General features: G+C 42.3%; 2 protein-coding genes across 5 annotated transcripts in view; one reads left to right on the top strand and one right to left on the bottom strand.

Moving 5' to 3' along the window:
- LOC127621788 (interactor protein for cytohesin exchange factors 1-like) overlaps positions 1-13,319 on the top strand; it is a 188,070-nt gene that overhangs the window by 79,630 nt on the left and 95,121 nt on the right. The gene's annotated exons all lie outside the window — the stretch shown is intronic.
- LOC127621786 (uncharacterized protein C1orf198 homolog) overlaps positions 5,561-13,319 on the bottom strand; it is a 28,041-nt gene continuing 20,282 nt past the window's right edge. Inside the window, exons 4-5 of one of the 3 annotated variants that reach the window (XM_052095515.1) lie at positions 11,535-11,621; positions 5,561-6,563 (exon numbers count right to left, since the gene is read on the bottom strand). In XM_052095515.1, coding sequence (XP_051951475.1) covers positions 11,565-11,621 — 57 coding nt within the window. In that variant the 3' untranslated portion in view covers positions 5,561-6,563; positions 11,535-11,564. Of the gene's footprint in view, positions 6,564-8,469; positions 11,622-13,319 lie in introns of those variants that run through there. The other 2 variants (XM_052095514.1, XM_052095513.1) reach the window with 2 other exon arrangements.

Here is a 13,319-nt window from a genome sequence, read left to right as displayed (position 1 = left end):
CTCGGCTGCAACAAGAAGGGGGTTAACTTTTAGTGCCAGAGGAGTGTATTTTTGTAATAGTGGATCAATTCCATTTTCGTCGCATGTCAAAACTGCGGCACACGCGCGTGCAAGCTCCATGGACTCTCCGGAGAACTTCCTTTCCAGCTCATTGATGAGAGTGTCCAGCACGGGGAAATATAGTTTCTGCTGATAGCCAGGACTCTCTGCTGTTTCTTCGTGGGTTGTTTCCCTTTGCCCTAAAGTACTGGTAATCAAGAAACCATCAAGGGAGGTGGGCGGATTTGAAACACGTTTCATTTTGGGTGCGGCGGGGCCTGTGGAGACGTGAATCTGACGATCAGTGTTTTCTTCGGGCATGGCAATGTTGTTGTCCAGGCAGAACTGTTTGACTGACTTCCACACATCGCTCCAGGAGTCTGCCTGCCTTTTAGACGCGAAGTGTGCTTTCAGGCTGTCAGTAAGGGCTGCAGCTTCGGACAGTGTGCAGTTGGATGACTGTAGTGCCTTGTGCGTAACGTGGATCACACGCAGTAGCTCCTCAAACACAACAAGGCTTGTAATGAATGACATTTGCGACATGAAGTCATGGATACCACTGGCTTGCGCTGACCACTTCTCTCCCTCTTCACTAATTTCTCTCAAACACTCCGTAATCGCAGAGTAGTGACTTTTCACTGATTTCACACATCTCCACTTGCATGCCCATCTCGTGTCACTGGGCTGAACTACTTCAGTTACTTTCACGTTCAAGGATTTTTGGATTTCAATAAATCTCTGGTGGTTTGACGGTTCCGAAAACAGTGAATACACATTGTCAATAATGCTCAGGAATGATTTCACACATCGGTTCACGGAACAGCACTCCACAAGCACTAAATTTAATTTGTGCGCTAAGCAGTGTATGTAGGCTGCGTATGGGTGAGTCGCTTTGATGCGCTGCTGCACACCAGACACATGACCTGACCTGACAGACGCACCGTCATAACTCTGTGCCACAACTGAGATGTTTTTAACACCACACATATCAAGCCCTTTGTAGATGGCCTCCACAATCCCAGCCACGTTGCAAGATGCAGGACAGTCCATGAAACACAAAAAACGCTCCTTGATTTCCAATTCCTTGGCATATCGTATGCACACTGACAGCTGCTAAGTTTTGGAGGACCTAGCCTCGTCCGCAATTATGGAGAAAAATCCAGTTTCCTGCACCTTTTCAGCAATGTTGTTGTAAAGCATGTGTGCACAGATGTCAATTATTTAGTTTTGAAAATCTGGGCTTGTGGCATTAAAATAATTGGATTGCATGTTTTCAAAAACAGCATCATATTTCGATAAAAAACGGCAAACCTCGAGGAAATTGACACACGATTCTGACTCTTCTCCCTCCTTGTGTCCACAAAAGGGCAATCCAAGTTTAGACAGTAGCCTCACAACATCAACTACTTTGCATAGATAACCTCTGTTCTTTTCTACTGTAGTTTTATGGCTTTTAGAAAGTTTAGCTGCAATAGATCCATTTGAGGATGAGCTGGCTGCTTGGAAGTTATTCCACTTAATCATACAGTTCAGATGGGCCTGGCTTTTCCCATGTTTCTCTAGTTTACTGCTCAGTTTTTTCCAGTCACTCATGCCCTTTCTAAATGTGTCCTCAATGCAGCTTTCAGTCTGGAAATGGCGACAAGCAAAACAGTAGACTGAATCATTTCTAACAGAATACTCAAGCCAAGGGTAATTCTTGTACAAGTAAGTGGAAAACGATGTACTTCCAAAACATTTTGAGGGGAATTGGGGCAGAGCAGGTTGCTTGGGACAGCTGTGTTTTTCTCCAAGATCATCTTTGTTAGTGTTACCTGCAGCTAGCGCATCTGTGGGCATGGAGTGAACGTCAGGACTGCTAGCGGTTGCTGCTGCTGATCCAGAGCTGCTCGGTGTTCCCTCCAATTTCACAGCAGTGTCTGTTTGCATATCGTCATCGGTTACTGTTGTTTGTGTTGTATCCTTAGATGACTGACTATTTGTGTCATTTGGAGCTCGACGTTTTAAAAATCTCCTTATGTCCATATTTTGTTGTAACGAGTCCAACCAGATAACTGCGCTATTACAGGTCCTTCTCAAAAAATTAGCATATTGTGATAAATGTCATTATTTTCCATAATGTAATGATAAAAATTAAACTTTCATATATTTTAGATTCATTGCACACCAACTAAAATATTTCAGATCTTTTATTGTTTTAATACTGATGATTTTGGCATACAGCTCATGAAAACTCCTATCTCAAAAAATTAGCATATCATGAAAAGGGTCTCTAAACGAGCTATTAACCTAATCATCTGAATCAACTAATTAACTCTAAACACCTGCAAATGATTCCTGAGGCTTTTAAAAACTCCCAGCCTGTTTCATTACTCAAAACCGCAATCATGGGTAAGACTGCCGACCTGACTGCTGTCCAGAAGGCCATCATTGACACCCTCAAGCAAGAGGGTAAGACACAGAAAGAAATTTCTGAACAAATAGGCTGTTCCCAGAGTGCTGTATCAAGGCACCTCAGTGGGAAGTCTGTGGGAAGGAAAACGTGTGGCAAAAAACGCTGCACAACGAGAAGAGGTGACCGGACCCTGAGGAAGATTGTGGAGAAGGACCGATTCCAGACCTTGGGGGACCTGCTGAAGCAGTGGACTGAGTCTGGAGTAGAAACATCCCCGCATTCCCCAGGTCAAGCCACTTTTGAACCAGAAACAGCGGCAGAAGCTGGGCTACAGAGAAGCAGCACTGGACTGTTGCTCAGTGGTCCAAAGTACTTTTGTCGGATGAAAGCAAATTTTGCATGTCATTCGGAAATCAAGGTGCCAGAGTCTGGAGGAAGACTGGGGAGAAGGAAATGCCAAAATGCCTGAAGTCCAGTGTCAAGTATCCACAGTCAGTGATGGTCTGGGGTGCCATGTCAGCTGCTGGTGTTGGTCCACTGTGTTTTATCAAGGGCAGGGTCAATGCAGCTAGCTATCAGGAGATTTTGGAGCACTTCATGCTTCCATCTGCTGAAAAGCTTTATGGAGATGAAGATTTCATTTTTCAGCACGACCTGGCACCTGCTCACAGTGCCAAAACCACTGGTAAATGGTTTACTGACCATGGTATTACTGTGCTCAATTGGCCTGCCAACTCTCCTGACCTGAACCCCGTAGAGAATCTGTGGGATATTGTGAAGAGAAAGTTGAGAGACGCAAGACCCAACACTCTGGATGAGCTTAAGGCCGCTATCGAAGCATCCTGGGCCTCCATAACACCTCAGCAGTGCCACAGGCTGATTGCCTCCATGCCACGCCGCATTGAAGCAGTCATTTCTGCAAAAGGATACCCGACCAAGTATATATTCAGTTGCATAACTGAACATAATTATTTGAAGGTTGACTTTTTTTTGGTATTAAAAACACTTCTTTTACTGGTCGGATGAAATATGCTAATTTTTTGAGATAGGAATTTTGGGTTTTCATGAGCTGTATGCCAAAATCATCAGTATTAAAACAATAAAAGACCTGAAATATTTCAGTCGGTGTGCAATGAATCTAAAATATATGAAAGTTTAATTTTTATCATTACATTATGGAAAATAATGACCTTTATCACAATATGCTAATTTTTTGAGAAGGACCTGTACATGCTAGCTGAGAATCGCTGGATTTACGTTAGCCTATCACATCACCCTGAATTTTGTTTTTTTTACTAAAGCAGTATATAAAATCAGATGTATTACCTACCACCATTTAGTTGTTTTGTGTTATTTAAAATATTTATAATATCTTTTTTTAAACAATGCAATATTTTTTGTTGTTGAAAAAATGCAATTACCCGTTTCAGCCACCAGGGGGGGCAATGAAAAAGGAAAAGACAATCACTGGTCCACAAACATATTTTCTGGGGATGTTTATTTTAAAGAACAAGCTAAAAGTACCAATTCCAGCTATTTTAGTGATTCAAGTATATTCATGTTTACAATTGTGCAGAATTAACTGCAACATAAAGAGTATTTTGGTGAGGCTAGCTTCTGACACAAAGCATATCTATGGTACCATTTTCCTACAGTAGCCTATTTAAACTGCTATTGAAATTATTATTATTTGTCTATTATTGTGGTCTTTTCTGATAAAAGCCATTTTCAGAAAAGACCACAATAATAGACAAATAATAATTTTGAGATTCAGTAAATGATCTTTCTCATTGTAAAGCGCATTTCATATGAGTTGAGTTGAGTCGAGGCGGCAACGCTCCGTTCAACGCCAGCGCATTGCCCTCCACATGACAAGAGCTGCAGAAAGCATCACAGAAGGGCAATTTTATGAGTGCCACGTAAAAAAGTGGGAGGTGTGCAGTTGCTTTGATAGCAGAAAATAATAAAAGGACTCGTTTATGTTTAGGTCTAAGTGTTTTCTTGGTGAATTTAAATTAGTTCAATAACTGAGGTCTCTGATATTCGTAAACGACAAGGTAATATTTAATTAAAAGCAATGATGAGACATTCAATGTCTCTTCACAAATACGGACAGTTTTTAAATATTTCTTGTTGCTTAGTACTCTCAAAGACATTATTGGTGAAGCAAAAACCTGTGTGTGAAAAACACTTTGGTGTAAAGTGACGTCACATCATAGAATTCTATGTATTCTGCAGTGTTGACGCAAGTCACGTGAAAGACCCTTAACGCGTATGTGACAAGGTGGAGGGCGGGTCGTGATTATACACACCCGGTCCCTTATCAGGCTAAATAAGCCTCTGAGAGGGATAAAGGCTGATTGCGGATGGTGGTGCGACGAGAGAGTGATCGTTTACGGACCCGCCCTCCGTCCTGTAACAGCGTATAAATTTCACTCACTTTTGTATATTAATCATTGCTCTTCACAATCACAAAGTGACTGATTATGGTTTAAAAATGGCGAATTTCTCCGAAAGGTGAGGAGTTTGGATCCCTGAAATTATAATTTTCTTCATGCATTTATTTATTTTGTGGAATTTGATCATTTTCCACAGTGCACCTGACAATTTTTCACAGCACACTGCACAGTGGTTGGGAAACACTGGTTTAGATTATAATAATATTTGGTGTAATGCAGTGAGAGTGATGTGGCTTTCACACTTAAAGGTGCTGCAAGTGATTTGATCCATTCTGGAACTTCCACCAGACTCAAAGCCTTTTGACACCAAAAGGAAACAGGATTATGAGAGGTGAATCACAGATGAACCGTATGTTTCCGTATGTTTCCATGGGCATGAAAGAAATCTGCTCAACGCCACTCACGCCAAAGAGCTGCCGCTTTGGGCTGTGTTTCAGCTAAGATGGCTGTGTTCGCAATAGCATACATCCCATACTACTTTTACTACGTAAAATTTTTTTAAACGCGTTATTTTTTTATAAAATTAATCACACTGAATGAACGCGTTAAATCGACAGCCCTAATATATATATATATATATATATATATATATATATATATATATATATATATATATATATATATATATATATATACGTATATATATAAACACACATAAATACGCAATTACAGTCAGAAGATGCTAACTTTATTTCTGATTGCCCTAAGTATCAATACTTGTTGATCCAGCTACATTAGTGTCACAATGAATACATGCAGTCTTAATTTTTCAAGTCTGTTTGAAGTATCACTTTTGTTCACCCAGCTACAGTATCGTCACTATGAATGGTTGCAATCATCATTTGACGTCTGTTTTGATCATAGCACTGAATCCAGCAGAAACTTTAGCATTATCCTCATATATTGAAGTGCTTATGACAGACGGCACTGCTTTCAGCTCACAGTGATTGGCAGGCTCCCAACGGTTTTCATTTCTCATTTGCATAAAGCAGAGGAACTTCAACTTTTTGGATGCTCTCAAACCTCTGATTGGCTAAACATAGGATCTGACCATAGCCCAGTGAATTTATTTTCCCTGCTGTTTACAAAGCCTAGGCATGTTAAAGAGACAGATGCTATATTTCATGGCAGCTATTTTAGTGATATCAGAAAGGTAATAGAGGCATTTTCTGCATATCATTTAAATTAAAAAAAAATCCCTTACAGCACCTTTAAGCATTTAGTGTCAGGCTTTAATGAATAAAGTCTAAAGGTTTTGGTGTGGCCTAGAGTTCGATTGACCATAAAGCCTGGCTTGTTTGATTAGTGTGAAAGCTTTCTTCCAAACTTACAAAATTGCACATACTAAGCATAAAAGTGAAATAAACAAGGAAAGACAGATACTCAGTTATCTTTCCCATCTAAACATTTGTTCATAGCTCAAGCATTCAGTAATTTCAAACCAGCAAATTTGGATTAGACAGATGATTTTAACTAAGAGTCTAAGAGATATTGATGCACACTAAATAAACTACTAAAGCATTAGGATTTAAATAGAAGATATTCTATAGTGCTGGGTTTGTGGTGCTTGAAGGTTTTGTAACTTGGAATGGGTCCTTCAGGATATCCAAGTGCTACCAGTTGTCCAAAAAGTCAAATCCAGTCTTCAGGACACTGCTGCTTGTGTTGAACTAAAAGAAAATAAAGGACAGCAAAATTAGGGAAGCATATCACATCGGTGACTATGATATTGGCCAATATTAGTGTTTTTTTAATTACTATAGACATGTCTGAATATGCCTATACTAAAAACAATTTAAAAAAAAACCCACAATATTATAATGGTTTTCTTTTCTCAAACAGTAGGCCTACTCTATTTCTATGGTGCATTTTAATAGTACTTTATCAAATATGATCAATCTTTACTTCTACACATGATTATATTTTTGTTACAACAGGCCTGAATGCTTTTTTTAATACTAGTGAAATCAACATTCTTCAGCACACATTTACATTTATTAGCACACAGAAAAGCATGGTTTTATTGTTTTTATTATTATTTATTACTATTTTTAATTTACAAAAATTTACTTCTACTACAATTTTGGTCCAATATCATATTTTTAGTCTGACATAATGATGTATTTTTATTACTATAAATATTGATCACAAGATAAATGATGGTGCCATAACACCCTCATAATTTCATTTCATTGACAAATGGGTATTTGCCCCACCATCATAGAATATAGTTTACTTACTTCATGTGAAGTAATAAAAAGAACAATACTTGCATTTAAATTTTTTTTTTTTAAATTACGGCAACCTGCTAAAGTTCGAGCACTCATGATTTGGTGATAGCAAAGCAGAAAAAAGTGTTTCCCTTCTGTCACTCACTCGTTGTGTCGAATGAAGTGACACAAGGGGTCTTCTTGGGACGCCAAATGTACCTCTGAACTTGAGAAAAGGCCAATGTCAAATTGCCAGACAGAATTTGCATGCCCCGCCCTTGACATACGGGTATAAAGCGGGGCAGCGTCTGTCAGTCAGAATTTTTTCTTTGGAGCCGAACGGTTGTGCAACAGCAAAGCTGAGTTCACCACTGTTCCACTCATCTCTGTTGTCAAGAAGCACTGCTGTTGGATCTACGGCGCGTTTCCAGCTGGCGTTCTCTCTCTCTGCACGCTGTGCAGTCCACGACCCTGGGCGCTTCGACAGCACTTTCATTGCTTGAAAGAGTGTTTCTCCTCCTAAAAAGAGTTTATTTCCTCTAAAAGAGTTTGAGTTCCCACTCATAAAAGAGCAATAAACAGCAGGTGTTGAATGTCCTTTTCAGGACGCGTCTTTTTAAAGATCCGCCTCTGTGTAGTTCCTGGATGCGGTCGATTTCTCTTCACTTCTGATGGTCATAAAAGCTGCCTCGCGTGCCTGGGCTGCGATCACACACAGGCAGCGTTTCATGAATGGGTTCATGTTCTCAGTGCGAGAACATAGCCATGGCAACATTGCAGTCGTGGCTTTCTTACCACTGGATTGAGGATGACCCGGCTGGCGATGATGGCGATTTGGGGATGACGATGGGCTCGGTTTCGCCGGGTAAATCCCCACGAACCACCCGCCCCCTGGCACGCTTGCTTGCTTCCATCTGAGCTTAGGATGAGTGCAGCTCGCGGCCAGCCTGCACTCTCCCTTGAGCCCCCGGAATTGGATGGCGATTTCGACTTTGCATCGGAGAGTGTCACAGCGGTGTCTGATGCTGATGACTTGTCTGGGCTGCCACCTTCGGGTCTGCTTGCCCAATCTGAGGCTGACGAGCAGATGTCCGCTATGCTCAATGACGTCGTGCCTCACCAACAAGCGTGCCCAGTCAGTGCTCAGGTACCTCGCTCTCTTCGAGCCCGGCACGGCGTTTCCTCTAAAACAATTCCAGAGGCTCCTGGGGCATACGGCATCCTCAGCCGTGGTTGCGCCACTCGGGTTGATGCATATGAGACCGCTCAGCACTGGCTACAGGCTCGAGTCCCGAGATGGGCATGGCGCCACGGCACATACAGTGTGACAATCACCCCCACCGACAGGTTTCAGCCCAGCGGAGAGTGGAGGCTCCACCCCCAGGTGGTCCAGCTGATTTGGGACCTATTCGGCAAAACACAGATAAATCTCTTTGCCTCCCAAGACAACTTCCACTGCTCGCTCTGGTACTCACTGACAGAAGCTCCTCTCAGGACAGACGTGCTGGCACACAGCTGGCCCCGGGGGGCTGTGCAAGTACGCATTTCCCCCAGTGAGCCTCCTTGCACTGGTGCTGTGCAAGATCAGGGAGGACAAGGAACAGGTCACCTTTGTGGCTCCTTACTGGCCCACCCGTACCTGGTTCTCAGATCTTACGTTCCTTGTGACAGCACCTCCCTGGAAAATTCCCCTGAGGAAGGACCTTCTTTCTCAGGAATGGGGCACCCTCTGGCACCCGCGCCCAGACCTCTGGAAACCTCCACGTCTGGCCCCTGGACGGGACGTGGAAGATCTAGTGGATCTACCACCTGCAGTCATAGACACGATCAACCAAGCCAGAGCTCCCTCCACTAGGCAACTTTACGCCCTGAAGTGGCACTCCTTCGCAAATTGGTGTTCTTCCCGAGCTGAAGACCCACAGAGATGCGCAGTTCGGTCAGTGCTTTCATTCCTGCAGGAGAGGCTGGAGGGGAGGCTGTCCCCCTCCACCTTGAAGGTGTACGTAGCTGCTATTTTGGCCCACCATGACGCAGTAGATGGCAAGTCCCTGGGTAAGAACGACTTGATTATCAGGTTCCTTAAAAGGCGCCCGGAGACTGAACCCTCCCCTGCCAAGCCGGTTCCCCCTCTTGGGATCTCTCAGTGGTCCTCACGGGCCTTTAGAGTCCCCCCTTCGAGCCGCTTGATCCAGTTGAGCTCAAGGCCCTCTCTCTGAAGACGGCCCTCCTGATCGCGTTAGCCTCCATCAAGAGGGTTGGAGACCTGCAAGCGTTCTCTGTCAGCAACACCTGCCTGGAGTTCGGTCCGGCACATACTCACGTTATCCTGAGGCCGTGACCGGGCAACGTGCCCAAGGTTCCTACTACCCCCTTCAGGGACTCGAGTCTGAACCTGCAAGCAAGCTGCCCCAGGAGGAGGCAGACCCAGTCCTCTCGTTGCTGTGTCTTGATGAAATAACAAAAAATATAAATGCAGTCTTCTCTAGCACTCTTGATATTGTTGCCCCACTTCTATTAAAGAAAATTTAAGAAATAAGCCCTGCACCATGGTACAATGATCACACTCATGCTCTCAAGAGAGCAGCTCGGAAAATGGAGTGCATGTGGAAAAATACAAAATTAGAAGTATTTCGTGCTGCAACAGACAGGCACTAAAAGTTGCCAGGTCAGCATATTTTAGTAAAATCATAGAAAATAACCACAACAATCCTAGGTGTTTATTCAGTACTGTGGCTAAATTGGTTAGGAATAAATCTTCAACAGAACCAGATATTACATCGCAGCACAAGAGGAATGACTTCATGAAATTCTTTAGAGATAAAATTTTAATAATAAGAAATAATTATGCAATCATCGGTCATAGCACCTCGGAAAAAAGTTTCTAATAAATTTCCTCACGTGCAACTTCAATCCTTCTCTGTCATAGGTTATGAAGAGCTAACAAAACTTATCGAAACATCAAAAGCCACAACATGTTTGTTAGATCCTATACCAACTAAGCTCTTAAAAGAAGTATCTCCTGTAATTTCAGAACCTCTTCTTAATATTATTAACTCCTCGCTATGCTTAGGCAGTAAACAAACTGCTTATTAAGAAGCCACAACTTGATCCTGGAGAACTGGCTAATTATAGACCAATTTCAAATCTCCCGTTTATGTCAAAAATACTAGAAAAGGCAGTATCCTCCCAAATATGTTCATTTCTACAGAGAAATAGTATATACTGAAGAATTTCAGCCAGGATATTGGCCCCATCACTGTACAGAGACTGCACTTATCAGAGTAAAATAAAGCCACTACAATATAATTTGACTCTCGATGGATGTACTGTTACATCATCTTCAACAGCGAAGAACTGAGGTGTTATATTTGATAATAATAATAATAATAATAATAAGTTTATTTTGTATAGCGCCTTTCACAAACCCAAGGTCGCTTTACATAGTATAAAGGCAATGAAACACAACTGCAAACAAACCAAAACAATACAACAAAGACAAGTTATCTGTATGAAGCTATGAGTTTGTTGTGGAGAAATGATCATTAAACAAAAAGATGTGCTTTAAAGAAGGGAAGAGAAGCACAGTCACAAAGAGGTTGTGGGAGGCGGTTCCAGAGTTTGGGGGCCAAGGCACTGAAGGACCTGCCACCCAGGGTGGAAAGTCTGGAGCGGGGGATAGCCAAGAGATTTTGATCAGAGGATCTCAGTGAGCGGGAAGGAGTGTACGGGGTTAGGAGGTCGCAGATGTAGGGGGGAGCAAGGTTGTGGAGGGCTTTGAAGGTGAGTAGTAGTACTTTGTATTTGATCCGGGACGGAACTGGTAACCAGTGGAGTTGGTGGAGAATGGGTGTGATGTGTGCTGATCGTCTGGTATGGGTGAGCAGCCTGGCTGCCGAGTTTTGAATATATTGTAGCCTTTGAAGTGATTTAACAGGAAGACCAAGGAAAAGTGTGTTGCAGTATTCAAGACGGGACATAATGAAGGAGTTTACCAAAATCTGTGCATCACTAGCAGAGAGAAAGGGTTGGAGGCGAACAATGTTACGGAGGTGAAAGAAGGCAGTCTTAGTGAGTGATTTGATATGAGGATCAAAGCTAAGGTTTTGGTGTGGCCTAGAGTTCGATTGACCATAAAGCCTGGCTTGTTTGATTAGTGTGAAAGCTTTCTTCCAAACTTACAAAATTGCACATACTAAGCATAAAAGTGAAATAAACAAGGAAAGACAGATACTCAGTTATCTTTCCCATCTAAACATTTGTTCATAGCTCAAGCATTCAGTAATTTCAAACCAGCAAATTTGGATTAGACAGATGATTTTAACTAAGAGTCTAAGAGATATTGATGCACACTAAATAAACTACTAAAGCATTAGGATTTAAATAGAAGATATTCTATAGTGCTGGGTTTGTGGTGCTTGAAGGTTTTGTAACTTGGAATGGGTCCTTCAGGATATCCAAGTGCTACCAGTTGTCCAAAAAGTCAAATCCAGTCTTCAGGACACTGCTGCTTGTGTTGAACTAAAAGAAAATAAAGGACAGCAAAATTAGGGAAGCATATCACATCGGTGACTATGATATTGGCCAATATTAGTGTTTTTTTAATTACTATAGACATGTCTGAATATGCCTATACTAAAAACAATTTTAAAAAAACCCCACAATATTATAATGGTTTTCTTTTCTCAAACAGTAGGCCTACTCTATTTCTATGGTGCATTTTAATAGTACTTTATCAAATATGATCAATCTTTACTTCTACACATGATTATATTTTTGTTACAACAGGCCTGAATGCTTTTTTTAATACTAGTGAAATCAACATTCTTCAGCACACATTTACATTTATTAGCACACAGAAAAGCATGGTTTTATTGTTTTTATTATTATTTATTACTATTTTTAATTTACAAAAATTTACTTCTACTACAATTTTGGTCCAATATCATATTTTTAGTCTGACATAATGATGTATTTTTATTACTATAAATATTGATCACAAGATAAATGATGGTGCCGCAACACCCTCATAATTTCATTTCATTGACAAATGGGTATTTGCCCCACCATCATAGAATATAGTTTACTTACTTCATGTGAAGTAATAAAAAGAACAATACTTGCATTTAAATTTTTTTTTTTTTAAATTACGGCAACCTGCTAAAGTTCGAGCACTCATGATTTGGTGATAGCAAAGCAGAAAAAAAGTGTTTCCCTTCTGTCACTCACTCGTTGTGTCGAATGAAGTGACACAAGGGGTCTTCTTGGGACGCCAAATGTACCTCTGAACTTGAGAAAAGGCCAATGTCAAATTGCCAGACAGAATTTGCATGCCCCGCCCTTGACATACGGGTATAAAGCGGGGCAGCGTCTGTCAGTCAGAATTTTTTCTTTGGAGCCGAACGGTTGTGCAACAGCAAAGCTGAGTTCACCACTGTTCCACTCATCTCTGTTGTCAAGAAGCACTGCTGTTGGATCTACGGCGCGTTTCCAGCTGGCGTTCTCTCTCTCTGCACGCTGTGCAGTCCACGACCCTGGGCGCTTCGACAGCACTTTCATTGCTTGAAAGAGTGTTTCTCCTCCTAAAAGAGTTTATTTCCTCTAAAAGAGTTTGAGTTCCCACTCATAAAAGAGCAATAAACAGCAGGTGTTGAATGTCCTTTTCAGGACGCGTCTTTTTAAAGATCCGCCTCTGTGTAGTTCCTGGATGCGGTCGATTTCTCTTCACTTCTGACGGTCATAAAAGCTGCCTCGCGTGCCTGGGCTGCGATCACACACAGGCAGCGTTTCATGAATGGGTTCATGTTCTCAGTGCGAGAACATAGCCATGGCAACATTGCAGTCGTGGCTTTCTTACCACTGGATTGAGGATGACCCGGCTGGCGATGATGGCGATTTGGGGATGACGATGGGCTCGGTTTCGCCGGGTAAATCCCCACGAACCACCCGCCCCCTGGCACGCTTGCTTGCTTCCATCTGAGCTTAGGATGAGTGCAGCTCGCGGCCAGCCTGCACTCTCCCTTGAGCCCCCGGAATTGGATGGCGATTTCGACTTTGCATCGGAGAGTGTCACAGCGGTGTCTGATGCTGATGACTTGTCTGGGCTGCCACCTTCGGGTCTGCTTGCCCAATCTGAGGCTGACGAGCAGATGTCCGCTATGCTCAATGACGTCGTGCCTCACCAACAAGCGTGCCCAGTCAGTGCTCAGGTACCTCGCT

This window comes from Xyrauchen texanus, chromosome 28 (genome assembly GCF_025860055.1).
Source record: "Xyrauchen texanus isolate HMW12.3.18 chromosome 28, RBS_HiC_50CHRs, whole genome shotgun sequence".
NCBI lineage: Eukaryota > Metazoa > Chordata > Actinopteri > Cypriniformes > Catostomidae > Xyrauchen > Xyrauchen texanus.
Note: the sequence above shows the minus strand (reverse complement) of the source record. Positions and strands in the feature narration are given on the sequence as shown.